The sequence below is a fragment of the Sparus aurata genome, chromosome 16, assembly GCF_900880675.1.
Source record: "Sparus aurata chromosome 16, fSpaAur1.1, whole genome shotgun sequence".
Taxonomy (NCBI): Eukaryota; Metazoa; Chordata; class Actinopteri; order Spariformes; family Sparidae; genus Sparus; species Sparus aurata.
The window spans coordinates 23037074-23053746 of record NC_044202.1 but is presented as its reverse complement, the minus strand read 5'-3'; the positions used below and the strand labels follow the sequence as shown (position 1 = coordinate 23053746).

Here is a 16673-nt window from a genome sequence, read left to right as displayed (position 1 = left end):
TGCTTTTTCATACAATATATACCGCTTGATCATATTGTATATCTGCAGTCCTGAGTCTTCTGGTTTCTCTTTCTGAATGACAACTACAGACAGCAGTGCTATTTTTATACTGTGCTATGTTTTACCATATCATGTAAGTATATACCTGAATTCTCTCGCTGGAGAAAATCAATAAAGGTGTATCTTATCCTATATTATCTTATGATTGTCTTTATTTATGATGATCTATCCATGAGTTTACCTGTATCATCACTGCTATTAAATACATAGAAAGCAGACTGACCACCCCTCGTTCTCGTTGGGCGGGCTGCTCAGATTGGGCCCAGCCGGGGAGAAATCGTCGTATGGCTCAGAGAAATTCTTGAAGTGGCTTGCATGTATCCATGGGACCTTCTGTGCCACCTTCTCTACTGTCTCGGCTGTCAGCAGAACCTGGAATTGGCCCTGAACCCGCCTTTGTTTCCAGCGATGGCATCTTTGATCCTTGTTGAGAACCCAATCTTCAGGCTGCATTATGGCAGGGCACTTTTCACCCGTGAATGCAACGCTGACAGTAGCAGACAGGTTGGCACAATATCTTAGCATCTCATTCTCTCTTTGCCCACATGATCTCTCCTGTGAGCTCATTTAGTTTAACAATGGAAGAAAGAATGTGGCAAACACAGTTTACCATCAGGGCCAATCCACAGTGAATTACTAATTCTAGCACCAGATTTTGACCCCAGTCCACGTTCCTGGGGAGCAGAGATTGATTGGAGAACAGAAACATCATACCTCGGAGCCCAACATCAAACAGCATGGAATTAATTTGAAACCAGAGGTATCTGCAGACTTTGCAGCTGCATCAGGTGCAGCATTTCCAATAGAAATAGGTTCAGAGCTGTTAGTGTGAGCATCACATATAATGACAGAGATTGAGGCTGGGAGCAGAATGGCGTATGGTAGGCCAGACAGGAGAACGATCAGGTCCAGTTGTGCAAAACTGGCTATTTGGTACTACACAGTCATGATGTTCACCATCTGCATGAGTAGAAAAGGGGTTAAGAACAGGTTTGCAGGGTTAAGAACAGTTCATCTGTTCGCCGAGATGTTTGCCAAGTCCAAACGTGTCACATGATGCAACCACAGCTCGTAGTCACAGAGGGCGGCTGGCTGTAACAGGACCAGTCTTTGTTTGCCACCATGTGATTGTGTCAAAGCAGACATGATAAAACTTTTGGTAAAAAAACTGAGTGAATGGTAAATCAGATTTTGGCACTACTAACGTAGGAGTATTCTCTAAAGGGTTTTTTTTTTTTTTTAAGTCAGCAGAGGCTTTGTTATCTCCATCAGTCCAGGCTGCTCCGTCATGTGCACCGAGATTTTTACCATGAATCATGGAAGAGAGGGGTCTTGCAACAGGCTTTGATGCATTTGCAAGAGATGGATTTGTGTTCATTTTTGAATGTATTCATGTATGTGTTTCTCTATTTTTCCTCCTATGAATTTTACAACAATATATTTCCACAAATATATGTCTTTCCAAAGTATCCCTTACAGTACTTACATTGCTTGACATGCTGCCAGATTTGGGCTGCATGAAAAAACAGAGGTTGTAAAAGGAAATAAGACTGCAGGTACTGTTTCCCTATTGAGTACATTGGTGAACTCATATTGGTACTGTATTTACATCCCTTACTAAAGTACAGACTGTGTACAGCAATCGTTTGTCATGTGTATCCACTGTGCTGCCAGAATTTCAGTTGTGACTGCATGCCAACAGGAATATTGCTTGTCCATTAGCCCTGTAATATATTTTCCCATTACAGCATATTAAATGTTAAATGCTTAAATGGTTTTAGTGGTTAGCTAGGATGAGGTTTAATTGTGTTTGCTGTTTTAAACAAATGATTACGATGACTGACCCTGTCACTACACGAAAAGCTCATAAGCAGCCGTATGAGGCTGTAAACAGGACCTGTTAATGTTCCTGAGACCCGGTGAATGGGACTGCCACAAGGTCACCATGAACTGTCAACACAGAGCTCTGAAATTAAAAAAAACTAAATCACTTGATCACAAGTGATCTCACAAGCTGTCAGACTGAAGTGTGTCCTCCTCGAGATGTAAGACTTCAAAGGGGGGAAGTCACGGGTTTCACCTGATTGCCTGGATTTTAGTATTAATTCTTAATTACTCATAGTTGTAATTAAGATTGAACACAAGGCTTTTCTCCCCTGCAGTCGTGACTTCAGCAGTGCAAAGGCAATTACGGGAGAGAAACAGATTCAGTTCCAGTCAAAATGTAAAAAGGATTTGTGTGATTGAAGGCTGAGTAGGTACGAAGTGTACTGATGGATTGCACTTGTAGGAGTAAACTGTATTGTTCACTGTTTCATGAAGTGTTTTCCCCAGGCATCAGGAAATGAAATGTTTTCCTCTTTTGAAACTTGAATGCTGATGACGCGGATGGTGTGGACTAAATCCTAAATATCAAGGAGCTCTAGTTTTGGAGGTGCTACAATTTAATGTCACAGTGCATTAAAGATCATGATAAATTGTTTCATTTGATTTCTGTATATGACATAGATCCTTCTCGTTTTAGGATCACGACAACAGCTGCCTGCATGATGGACCTGCGCAGATACCCACTGGATGAACAGAACTGCACCTTGGAGATTGAGAGCTGTAAGTGGCTGAGATTGTGTGTGTGTGTGTGTGTGTGTGTGTGTGTGTGTGTGCGCACACAAATGTTATGGCCATGCTCAGGTACTACGAATGCTTAAGATCTCTTTCCCACCTTTGGCTTCGTTCAGTTTGATTCACGCATGTTTAGGGGCAGCTGTTCACCAGAGGGAGATAGAGCACCACCCTCATTGAACCCCCCCAAAAAGGAAAATTATTAATTTATTGTCATCTTATTATCATCATTATTATAATTTCTCAGAAAAGCCCAGAAAAGAGACTTCCATGGTAAGGCCTTTATTTTTCTAGCTTCAGGCACAGTAAGGCAGTCTCTGTGGGTTCCGGGTGCTTGCACTAATACCTTTTCATAATGCCTAACCTAGTGGCATTCACATGCTCCTCAGATGGTTTTATTTCCCAACCTGGAAAGTTGTTCTTCCTTAAGAACCTCCTCCCTCCTGACTATAACAGGGAGGGACCCACATTTTTTCATGATCTACTTCTTGTAGATACCAATTTTACTTACTGAGGCCCATTACCTGTCACACCAGCCCGAACAGACCAAACAAGGCAATGTATGATGTATGAACATAAACTTATTTAATTTTTTGTATTACTTGTACTATTCTTTGAGCAGAAGTTTACTCACAACCTGAAGGAGGAATTTACCTTAAAATAGAAGGTTGTAAGTTTTGTCAGAATGTGTCAAAAAGGCCACACTAACAACCTCCAGAAGGGTCTCTTCAATCCTCACTTGCTAGGGAATCTATAAATACACTACTTCAGGCAGAGCTTCAGCAATAGCATGACGTGAAGAGGTGTATTCATGTAGGTTGTCAGGGACATTCTAAATATACAGTTCAATAGCAAAGAACTGGATTGTGCTGCAGGGCTAGTTTGAGCAATATCTATTGTTGATTTGACATGTTTTTTTTTACATTGACTGAATTGCCCACATACAAGCAAATTCCACATATTTTAGGCCTTTTAAGCCTAAAGTATAAGGCATTACTTGAAAATGGACAATAACCCTGACGTCTGTCCGGAATGTGCTGATGTTCATTTTGACCGAGCTGCTGTCAGCATCACATTGTGGGTTCCACACACAGTGACAATGTATGACTCACACTGATTTGTCCCTTCTGTGTTCAAATAGGATTACTAATTAACACGCAGCTTAAGTACACAGATTTATCAGCAACAATGGGGTTGTTACATTTCATATAGCTTTAAATAGCTTTAAATGCTCCACAAATCTCTCCACCTATTATTACACTGTACCTCAGGCCAGAGAGTCTCCTTTGCAGGGCTTTAAATGGCTCACCTATACTGTTCTATTTGTTTGTCATTATACGATGCACTATTGTATGATGACATGTTTCAGCTGTACTCCCTAATCAACGCACACAAAGAAAAAATATGGACTAATTATGAAATCAAGTTACAAAACTAAACTGTTCGTGGTGGGGTGTTGAAGATGAGTTCAGTCTCACAGCCTGAAGGAAGAAGCTGCTTTGTAGTCTGGCGGTATGGCAGTGGATTGTTCTGTATCTTTAGCCAGATTACAGCAGGGTGAACAGACCGCTGTTGGTGTGGGTGATCTCTTTCAGATATATGAAAGGACTTTGGTTTTTTGGGCTAGGGTTGCTGTTAATAGTACATTTTTGAGAGCAAATTTGTGAATAACTAACATTATCAGGGACATTCAACTAACCAAATCATGTCAAGGTGTAGGCATTTTTTAAATAAGGTTTTCATGATAATAAAGAGTTTCCTTGCTATTTCATCTCACATACATTAAGAGAAAAAAACAGGGCAAAATCATAATGAAGCCCCCGCAGTAATGAGAAGTAGCTAATTCCCTGAAATCCTGCAGCTGGCATTAGATAAGATGGAGAATCTAAAGACAGAGACTAGCTGGCCCAATTAAATTGGTCTAATTACTGAGAGGGCACTCTGGTTCAGGCTGTAGACATAGCCCAGAGACCTTGCGGAAAAAGTGAAGGAGAGGTTTTATTGTTGTTCAAGTTCAGCCTGTGGGAAGCTGGAAGATGTTCAGCAGTTAAGTAGAAAATGAGAGGCCTACTTTCTGCTTTATCAGCCTCACACTAATGAATTAACAATGATTTATTGTTTCTTCAATTCCTCTTCTGGAGGACACAATGTGACATTTACTGTGTAGAGTGGATGCTGTTGGGTCTAGTTCAGTAACAGTATTTCACTATTATCATTTGAGAGACTTGTTAATCGAGTGACTAATTGAAGTAGCTTTCAACCACCTTGATACTAGTTTTTGCTCTACCTGCCAACCTCCTATTTTGACCCTTTGATGGTGTCCCCCTTCCTTCCCTTTTGTTTCTTGGAATTTCATTATGTCGGATCAAGCAGATGCTCCATACCTCTTTTGTTTCTATTGGCATTAAAACTGTTCAGCGCATTCCTTTTGTTTAGCATTAACTACTGGTTTACTATATATACAGCAGACAGATTTCTAATAAAGCTGACATACTAAAGCAAACCTCTGTAGATGGACTTGGATTATGTTTCCTTCTACAAGGCAATTTTACCCTGTAATGCATTTCAAGACAGAGTTTTTTTTTTGTCAAAATAATAAAATAATATTGTCAGATGTTGTTTTTGTTATCACAGTGACTCACTCCTTATGAACGCAGAGCCTTTTTTGAGACTTTTCCTGTTCATCTTAATAATCAAGGATTAAAATAGGCTTTCCAGTTTGATAACTGCAGCGGGAAATTACATGAAATATTTTATGGAATGGGAGGGGATGTGTATTAATTGTGATTTGCATTTAAATGACCGTCAATTGGTTGATCCATCTATTTTCTGGACCCACTCACTGTGTTCAGAGTCACTGTCTGATGTCTTTATCCCAGCACAATGGGCCGACCCAGTGCACCCCCTGGACAGGTCACACCTAGCTACAGGTAACTGTAGTTGCTCTGGTTACTCTAACACTAACCTGGTTGCTAACAGTACAAACCTATGATGACCATGAACACCAGAAGCAGAAATTAGTCGACGTCCAAGGAAAGATCAAGGAGGACAATTTACAGTTGACACCAGAAACTATCTTTGAGTGGCTTAGGTTACCACTTTCAGTCACATAGTCCCCACCTATCATACGACAAGTTTCACACTCGGGTCAAATGATGACAAAACCACCTTTAGTTACAGTCGGATGTAGTTTAAAAACTCAAACTATAAACTATAATGTCTTGACTTCTGTTTTGACTCCAAAAAAGATTTTACCCATCAAGTTTGTAAATGGACTTGTATTTCTATAGTGCTTCTCCAGCCTTCAGATCGCTGGCAGAACTTTACAACACTTGTCACATTCACCCATTCACACACACATTCCTACACTGATGGCAGAGGCTGCCATGCAAGGTGCCGATCTGCTCATCAGGAGCCATTTGGGATTCAGAATCTTACTCCAGGATACGTTCATATGCAGCCTGGGGAGCCGGGGAATTGAACCAGTGATTTGATGACCCGCTTTACCTTCTGAGCTACAGTTCAGGTCCAGTTTGTGTACCACATTTGTATCTGAAAGACTAAGTTTGCCTCCGTCATACTGCTCGCTCCTTCGGAAGGTTCCTCAGTTTATGAGTGCTTTCAAGACACTTCAAGAACATTTTTAACTGCAACCTCTCTGCTTCCTGGGTGTTATGTGTTATGTGTTATGCATTTGTTCATTATGATATATTGTTACCTCTTTAACTCATTCCATACATATTCATGGCCACCTGATCTCAGTAGTCAATTTGTAATAGCACTCTGCTCATATATACTACATTGCTCCTGAAGCCAAACATGCCTGTCCTTGTTCTTCATGGAGGTTTAACTTGTTGTGTTCCTCTGCCTCTCTCAGATGGATACACCACTGATGACATTGAGTTCTACTGGCAGGGAGGAAGCAACAGAGGCTCAGTCACAGGGGTGGAGAACATCGAGTTGCCCCAGTTCTCCATCATAGACTACCAAACCCTCTCCAAGAAAGCTGTGTTTGCCACAGGTAATACAGTAGTCATACAGTACAGTTTACCCACATTGTTTCGACGTTGCTCAAACTGTACACATCTGCATACATTTCAAACACTGAAAAGTCATGATTGTATGATACCATCAGTTATGATTGATATAATGCATTGTTTGTGAGTTTTGTACTCTCTATGTCTTTAGTTAAAAAGGACATGAAATATGGATTCATACAATATGGAGCTAGAGAATTAAAAAATGTTTTCCCCTTTAGAGTTACTTGTGGCTTTGTCTTATGATAATCATCTGGTTGCAGAGTATGAGTGTATGTGCTGTATATGGTATAATGTGCCATGAGTTCATCCAGAAGGTGGTTGGTGAAGCCTCCTCTATGTATAGGCTTATTGACTTTAGCTTGACGTATGACACACACCAATGGTTGAAGTGTACAAGAAGTCTAACTTGTATTCTGAGGCAGATATTAAGATGATTGGAATAATGCTTTATTGTTTTGGGTTATTACAAAAGATGAGGAGAGAGACATGAAGCCATGTGTAAGCTTAGCATGATTGCAAGATATCCTGGGTATGTTGACCTTGCTTTGTAGTACAGGCCCCATTGTCAGTAGGGCTTGGCTCTGCTTTGGGCTTTAAGGTGGCTCTGACTCAAGTTGTTCTAACCTTCTTGTTGACATCTTTACACAAAACAAACCAAGGTCACATCATCCCATGGACCTGTTCACTGTAAAAATCAAGGAAAAAAGCAATCCTGTATTTTGTCTTTCACAGGTTCTTATCCACGTCTGTCCCTAAGCTTTAAGCTGAAGAGGAACATTGGCTATTTCATCCTGCAAACATACATGCCCTCCACCCTGATCACCATCCTGTCCTGGGTCTCTTTCTGGATCAACTATGATGCCTCGGCTGCCAGAGTAGCCTTAGGTCAGTGATGTATTATTATCATTATTTTTGTTACATTAAATGTTTTGTTGTTGTCACAATTTCATGTTTGCTGATATAATTTTCATTCATGTTACTGTCATGGCTCTATGTAACAGAGTCTGTTTGTTGACTGGTCAATTTGGTCACCACGTGGGTCCAGGCAGAAATATCTCTGCATCAATCATTATCAGCATGTTATTGTTCAACCTTTCACTCAAAACACTGTTGTGCCTAATTTATTCATTTTCTTTCCAGTGCAGATAACAGTGGACCAGCATTGTTGTCTCACAGACTTACCCTGTCAGCTCTGATTCCTTGGTCTCTCTGCCCCAGTTTCCCAAATTTCTTTAAAAAATTAATAACATGGGCTAGAGACTGAAAATTATCTGCACGAACAATTACAATTTTATAATTTTGGATGGGAGGAAGATTGTTGCACCCACAACCAAGTGCCTGTTCTTGACTGTTCTAATCTTTCCACACCCCCAGGGTTGACTGCCCGATTTACAACAAGAAAGGGGAAGGGAGCTCAGTGGGCTACAATATATTTACTGCTTAAGCGGACTACAAAACAGACAAGAATTAGCTATCTAGAGTGCTATATCCTAACCGAATGTTCGGTGGCTGCCTGGCGTGAATGGTTATGTTTTTTCGCGGTTGCGAAACAAACAGCCAGGGGCAGAGTCAATGCTTTTTTTATGAGCTGTAGTTGCCTCAGTTAAAAACACAACACCACAACTGGCTGTTACAGCTGCATCGTCTCTGAGCTCATTAGGTAAAGTGGACAGGCTGGGTGGCAGAGCAGCAGCAGGACAGCCCAGCAGCAGTCCTACCTAACGAGCCCAGAGACACAGCTGGTTTACTGGTCGAGCAAAGGCTCACTATGTGCTGCATTAACTCTTTGTTTTTTACAAACCAACTGAAGGAAAATTACAAGCTCGACCCCTTAACACCAGAGAGCATGACGGCAAATTCTGGTCTTGTTTGTGGTGTGATTAAACAGTATTCATCCCCCCTCCCTCTGGTTGTAGAGTCGAACTTCCTAGAGACCCGGGGGGAGGACAGCCTTGATCAGGCACTCACCTGTGAGTGCGCGTCGCACCGTTCTCCCTTCCTCCTGTCCAGTGCACTGCCAGTGCGACGCAATTCTCTTTCAGTGTAACTGATGTAATCTTATTTGCATGCTGACAGAAACTGAATGTTCATGTTGTACATGCAAAAGCCTATCTAAGGAGAAGAGTTAAATTATTAATAGCTATGAACTATCTGTGTTGCACATCAGTTGCTTTCTCTGTATTGGAACTATGTCCACAATGTTTGTCATGGTGATTGCCATTGTTTTGAAAGCAACGTTGCATAGAAGAGTGTAATGACTTTTTGTGTTCCCTCAGTATGCAGTGTTGCTGGTAGATCCCCATCTAACTGTGACCTCCCTCTACATCTGTTCATCTGCAGGTATAACCACGGTGCTGACCATGACCACCATCAATACCCACCTTAGAGAGACTCTACCCAAGATCCCCTACGTCAAAGCCATCGACATTTACCTCATGGGTTGCTTTGTCTTTGTCTTTCTGGCTTTGCTGGAGTACGCTTTCGTCAACTATATCTTTTTTGGTCGGGGTCCTCACCTGCAAAAGAAGGTGGCAGAAAAGGCAGCCAAGTCAAATAATGAGAATAAGAGCAGACTGGAGAGCAACAAAGTGCAGGTGGGATGTGTGTGTGTGTGTGTGTGTGTGTGTATATATATATATATATATATATATATATATATATATATATATATATATATATATACACATATATATCTATATATATATATTCATATATATGGGCTGTTGGACCATTGTTACATCCCAGAATAATGTATAGAGCTTTTCTATTTGTAGGAAATTTTCATTGACAAAAATGTCACGGATGAGTAAAAAGAAAATATTAATTTAGCAGGTATCTTCTCAACTTTGACCTTTACAATACCTTATAATCAGGCACATTCTTCATTAGTATTGTAAGCATATCATTTAAACAGAGTCAATATTGTGTGGACATGCTAACTTGTTTTCTTTTGGCTTGTCTTTCAATTCTTTGAGATCAAATACTTTGTAGTCATTTCTCCTTACAGATATTGCACGTGGCAGTCAGCTGGCTGTCAACCATGTGAAGTGCATGTTGACATAGAGTAGTTAACAAAAACTTGAGGCAATGTAAAGCACTTGATCAGTTAATCCTTGTTGGCAAGAGGTCTTTGAGTCAGATGGGTTGGTGCCCTTCAGGTGCTTAGTTCTTGCACACAAGAGATGTAAAAAACTCAAACTTATCTACTCTGAAGTGTTTCTACCAGCTCTGAATGGTCACAGTCAAAGATGGATTGTAAAGCTTGAAACCTCCGTTGAAAACAGACTACTGAAGTTGCAGTTAATAAGGACAAAAGATTGAAAACGAGTGAAGTGTAAACCCTACCCTGTAACACCTCTGTACATTTGGTCAATCTATGCATAAAGTGTACATGATTGTCAGTTTTGGAAAGTTGCAAAAAATTGTCACATGCAGATGTAGAAGGAGGGTATTATTTTGTTATTTTAATTCTAGTATTTTTTAAACCTAGGCCTTAAATTTCCATGTTTGGGTGTGTAAATGACTCACTTAAATCATTTTGGAACTCTTCCAGTCGATCGCCTCACGACACAGCTGCAGTGGCTGCAACGTAACCTTTTAAGGCATCTCTGACCATCAAAGTTACGTCCACTAAAATAGTTTGTTTTTGTCTCTGAAAGGCTGCGGTTGTAATTTGATATTTTTTGTGTCTTAACATTATTCCTACTGAGATAGGACCTTTTGTTAAATGGTAGGATAACTTTTGTAACCAGAAACATGAGTGTTGTTCAAGGAGAAGTCCGTGTCTGAAATTTCGGAAGCTGAGTTGTAACAATTGTTGCCATCTAGATTGTCATAATCAATTAGAAATACATTCTTGCTTGCGGTTCAACAACAAAATCTGTCACAACCATGAATGACATTACAACCATCATATAACACACAGAGACACAAAGAAAAGTTAAAAAAATAAATAAATAAAATAAATCAGTGCTCAAGGTTACACTAGACTAAACAAAACAACAGTAAAAACCACAACAATATTAACAATAACAACATTGTCAATCATTGTCACTGTCATCATTAAATGATAAAGTCATTGATGTAATTATTTATATATTTTGGCTTAGTTTGTGTGTATTGATGGGTTTGTTTTCAATAGGTGTGCATGTAATTTATGATTGGTTTACAGGCGAATGAAAAGAAAGGAAAAGAAAAGAAAATGTTCATTGGATGGAGGCAGATAAGTTTTCCACAGAGATTTAATCCATAATTAAGTTTTTTTAATTATGAAATGCTTGTGTTGGTCTTTGATTTCCAGGTCATGAGGATAGTTTCCGTGGTGATAGGGCTATGATGAGTAATTTACCATTTGCTTGTTTCAGGTTAGTTGTTGATGTGTCAACTAGTAAACGCAGTAAGGGGGACAGTGGGATGTGGCAGCCCAGGAAGACAGAAAGTGACTTTTCTCCAAAATTGTTGAACAGGTGTCAGTGCCAGATGGCCTGAATGTAACTGTCAGTTTTGTTGTGAGTGCTGTTAGTACACATTTCTGATGTGACTCTCATTTACGTGAATAAGTGAATTTTGTGGAGTATCTTGTATTAGTTGTTGATTTTTGCATTTTTTGTCATTATGTAAATCTTTTGCCAGATTTGGTTCCAGAAGCTGGCATCAGGAGAAACAGACAGGTCTTCTCCTGGTTTGATGGTATGCTAGTGTTGAATCTGACTGTGATACTATTCTGTATATTTTGGAGAGGATTTTTATTTGTTTTTTTCTTTTCAGAATGGATGATAACTTTGAACTTAAGGAAAGGACCAAATATACATTTACAGTATCTTTTTAACTTACTCTAAATTATTTAAGTTATCTTTTTAAATACCTCATTACTTGACAGATGAATTATGATACAATAGCTGTCACATCCTTTCGATATATATCCAAGTGTTTTCTGATTGGTGGGCTAAATCCATTTGAATATGTATTGAAGTCGGTTTGCTAGGGAATAATGATATCAGAATAAGTAATTTGGTGCCGCAAGTCATCTGTGTCATTTTGATTTTTTTAAAGTTGACAGTTTAATTCTTGGTGCCTTGTTTTTCAAATAGAATTTGGATATTATTGAGTCTAGAGATTTGAACCAGGTGAGGGCGGGTTGAGTTGGAATCATTGTGAAAAGAATAGTCTATTTTATTATTAAGAAATAATAGAAATAGAAAATAATATTTAGAAAGTAGAAATAATATGGTCTATATTAGACAGTAAACATACACTGTTATACACCAAGTAAACTAATAAACACATAATAAGCCATAATTTGTACCAAATAAAGCAAAAACTAGAAATATGTTCTTTTTTTAAAAATAACAGTGACAGTGTTATATATCAACTAAGTCGCAACAAGCTGACTTTACATTAAATTAGACAAAAACTACAAATAATATAGAAATTTTATATCCTCATTATACACCATACACCTAAAAACTGGGAGTGGGTAAACTCAGCATTTACACCCGGGGGAACACGCTAAATTCCACCATGCATAGTGATGACGTGTTATCAAACAAGATGACAACATCCGGTGGTGGCGAGTATTAAATAGAAAAAGGAATTTGGGATGCATCTATCCAAGGACTGGTGTTACCTATGTAGACCTAATCCCATTTGGGTGGAAAAGCAGTAATAAATAAAAACATTACAAGAAAATTGTATTCTAAAATAAAGCAGAAACATTGTTGGTCCAACCTGGGGGACCCATATATAATTCATTCTTAGGGGTTAATTATTGACACATACAAGAAAATCATGCTTTTAAATAAAGCAGAGAACATCTTATTTCCTGTTAGACCTTATTCATTTCTAGAGTTGGAATAGCGTACAATTCTATACTTACACTTCTATACAAACGTTTCCAGCAACATGCAGTTTTAAAAGGTGGCAACAGGATGAATCATCAACTGTTCTGAGTGTGTGAGGTCTCCAGCCTGGTGCGCCATCATCTCAGCTGCTTGCAGTGTGCACCCACTTACCGGTACTTTGGCCAGCAGTGTGCAGTGACTGTGGACCCAGGCTAATATCTGGGTCGGGGTCAGTCTCCGTCATCTCCTGTGCAGGTTGATCTGCAATGACATGAAATGTTTTTGTAGCTAAATCCACAAGGAAAGCAAAACATTATTATGTTCTATGTACCAATTTACCTCTCATACTCACACAGGCCTATGTCATCCTTTGTTGTTATCTTGAGATCTAATTGTCCGACAGAGTCCACTTTATTCCACCATGACACCTACCGGGTCATTAGCTTAACGTTAGCTTGTAGCAGGAGCAGCCAAAAGCAAAAAGGGAATTGAAACAGGACAGTTTTCACACATACAGTTTGCTCATTTAGCCTTTCTCTTTCAGAAGTAGATTGTACAGCCACCAAACAGATGGTCTGATGTGATGTGTCTAATCCACCTCTAGAAAATAATAAGGGTCAAGACATAAAATGTTCTCCGCTTTATTTTAGTGTACGGTTTTCTTGTAATATATCACTAATTAACCTCTAAGAATGTCATATAAGGGTCTCACAAGGTAGGAACTAAGATGTTCTCTGCTTTATAGTGGATTACGATTTTCTTGTAATGTTCACCACTTTACACCTAAGAATGTCTAATAAGGGTTTAACAAGGTTGTAATTAGCTACAAATTACCCTGTAATAAAGTGAAACTATATTGAATGAAGCCCAAATAAATGCATTGTCCTCTGAGCACTGTTCTTTAATTGACCATTATTAATATGGCACTGCATTTGTCAAATTAAAGCCTGTAAAAAAACACATTTTAGTGTGATTTAGGTATTTAGTTGTGTGGTTTATAATGAGGATATAAAACATCTATATTATTTCTATATTTAATATAAAATTCAGCTTTTTTCGTAGTTAGGATATAACAGTTTTTTTATTTTCTAATAAAAGACATATTTCTTGTTTCATCTAATATATACAAAACATGGATTGTATATGTTATTAGTTTGCTTATCTTAAATCTGTGTTTGTTTACTATTTAATAAAGACCATAATATTTCTAGTTTTTGCCTCATTTGGGTTGGTACAAATTATGGCTTTAATGAGTTAACTTAGCGTATAATAGTGTATGTTTACTGTCTGAATAAGACCATATTATTTGTAGTCTTTGCCTACCTTGATACAAATTTTTAGCATAATTTAACTTTTATTAGTGTACTTAGCTTTTAACTGTCTTTGATTACTATCTAATATAGAGCATATTATTTCTGTTTTTGCCTAATTTGACATAAAGTAAAGCTTAATACATCTTATTAGTGAACTCTGAAGTAAATTGCGACTGTGCAGTCGACCCCTTACCATGCACAATACTAGATAGTGCAGCCTTCCATTTCCACATAAGGAGGAATCGACCTCTACAGTATGTCATCCCTAAAAAGAACAAAACCTTCTTTTTAATGATGTTTAGGAATCTCTTGGAAAGCAGCTATACGTTAGGGAGAGAGAGGTTTGCCCTCTGCTGTGATGTCCTAAAAAGGTCTATTCTGACTGAACCCATTGTATTTATGAAGATTAACTTTGTGACTGTCTGCTAAATGTTGCAGAAATGCTTTTGTATCTGTTTCACATGGCTGATTTGACAGAGGACAAACCATTAGATCACCCACATACTGCAATAACGCGCTTCCGCCGCGATAATATACTCTCCAAATGATCTCTTAACGCTGCATTATAAGTTGCAGGACTCTTACAAAAACCCATAGAGAGGTGAATCCAGGTTTTTCCTTTGAAAGGGTACTGAGAATCTTTTTGCACTGGGATACTGGAGAACGCATTAGCCAAATCAACAACTGAAAAACATGCAATTGTCGGTGGAACAACAACATATTGTAACGGCTGACCATATTCACATTAATGTTCTTCTATTAAGAATGACACACTAATAATGGTCCCTCAATACAAAATAAAAACTCACACTGAATGTGATGATGGCAAAATACTATTCTTTTTTTAAACTACGCCGCCAAATATCATTTTACCCACATGAAACAATGTTATATTGAAAAATCAGAATTACTTCTCGGTAATGTAACAACAAAGGCTAGCAGCAAAAATCTATCCAAAATGTCAACGTTGCACATAACCTAGGGTGAAAAACATCAAATCAAAAAACATTTACAGTAGGCTTGTAAGGTGTTGCTTTTATATGAATGTCAGATGAAAAAAGACAACAGGTGGTTATACAAGAATAATGAGGCTGTCAATGTATGCATTGCCTGTGAATGCCTGTGAACCTAAAAACCAATGTGTTTTGAGCCACCTACCTACATATGACCCATCTACTCTACAAGTCAACACTCCAGTAAAGGTGGTTGTATCGCAGCAGGAGAGTCTGCTCAAAGTGCTTATCTGTCATTTTGTTACAGTGTAGATTGAAAATAAATCCTCCCTGGCTAAAGAGCCGCTCCACAGGAGCACTTGATGGCCGAGTAGTATTGTACTTTAAGAAGAGGGCTCTGATCATTAGATACATCATCAATGAAGCCAGTGACTTGTCTGGATCTTGGAGATACCTCTGCACCTCTTCCTCCACTGATGAACTTGTCATCCGTGCTGTCTCAGAAGTGAAAAAGTTGTCATCATCTTCTGGATCACCTCCAACTGTGGCGTTTCCAGTGGTGCCGGCATCCTCGGAAGGCTCTGTGTGAAGAAGACGAGTCTCTTGGACCATTGCTCTTTTCATGGCTTCCTTCTCTTCATCAGCAAGCCACCACAGTCGAAACTTTGGGATGGTGGAAGCCGCCATCCTTGCCTCATGGGAGGCCAACACCTGCCCTAATCGAGTGCCAATGGCTTTGACAACAGCTGAGAGGATGTGGGTTGAGAACTGCACTTGTGTCAACTTTTCAGCTAACTTGGCTTTTAGGCTGAGAATGGTGCGAACTATGTATCCAAAGTAACAGTTCTCTTCTCCCTGAAGCAGGTTGATTGAGTAAGCAAGAGGTTTCAGAATGGCTGTGTACTCTTTTAGAAACATTGTCATTTGAGGATGCAGTTTGGCCACTTTCAGATTGTCACAGATTCCATTGAGCTGACTCTCAGTGAGACTCATTAACTTCTCGATTGCATGATACTCTGAGCTCCACCTAGTCACTGAAGGTACCACTCATCTCATTTGGGTAATTTCCTCAATTGCATCCGCAGCACCTGATGCGGCACATTTTGACATTGCACTTCTGTATAATTTTTGAGAAACACCCTGTGAGGCAGCTTTGTCAAGATCAGTCGTGGCAACAAGATTCAGAGTATGCGCGGCACATTAATGGTGAAGAGGCAAAAAAAAGTTTAGCTCCTCTTCCTCTTGCTCCTCCTGAAGAACTGCAGAGACATCAGCAAACTGCACATCATCTGTGCTATCCATCTCATCATCCATTTCACACCCTCCATATTCATTGAATGCCTTTACAAAATTGCTACCATTGTCAGTGACTGTGGCACTGACTTTGCCTTGGATCTGGAATTCTGCATGAACCTGACTAATTTTGGCAGCAATGTCATCATTGGTGTGGCGGCCCCTTATCCTTTCACATGTCGTCCATATATCTGCTGTTGTGCACACAGTTTGAACATCCTGAAGAGTTTCAGTAAGTGCCTCCTTCATTTTTGAGATCCCCCTTAAATGCCCACTAATTCCTTCAATCATCTTACGGAATGGGGCATTCTCCACTAATGAAAAGGGCTGCACATCTGCAATTATGAACTAAAGAACCAAGGAGTTTACTTTCCTTTGGGTGATTGCTGAGGCGCTGAGTGTTGCTTGTTTGAGAGGAGGTGTGGTGGACATGGCACTTTGTTCACCTAAGACGCTGGAATGCTTCCTCTGAAATAAAGAAAGACAGAAAGAGCACAAATGAATAACAATTAAATTGTTTTATGCTGGGAAGAATAAACAGGACTGTTGTAGTCC

The 16673-nt window shown here is 39.2% G+C and overlaps 1 protein-coding gene across 1 annotated transcript in view; it reads left to right on the top strand.

Moving 5' to 3' along the window:
• gabrb1 (gamma-aminobutyric acid type A receptor subunit beta1) overlaps positions 1-16673 on the top strand; it is a 58370-nt gene that overhangs the window by 32466 nt on the left and 9231 nt on the right. Inside the window, exons 5-8 of the mRNA XM_030444036.1 lie at positions 2585-2667; positions 6557-6700; positions 7452-7604; positions 9060-9313. Of these exons, the coding sequence (XP_030299896.1) occupies positions 2585-2667; positions 6557-6700; positions 7452-7604; positions 9060-9313 (634 nt within the window). The remainder of the gene's footprint in view (positions 1-2584; positions 2668-6556; positions 6701-7451; positions 7605-9059; positions 9314-16673) is intronic.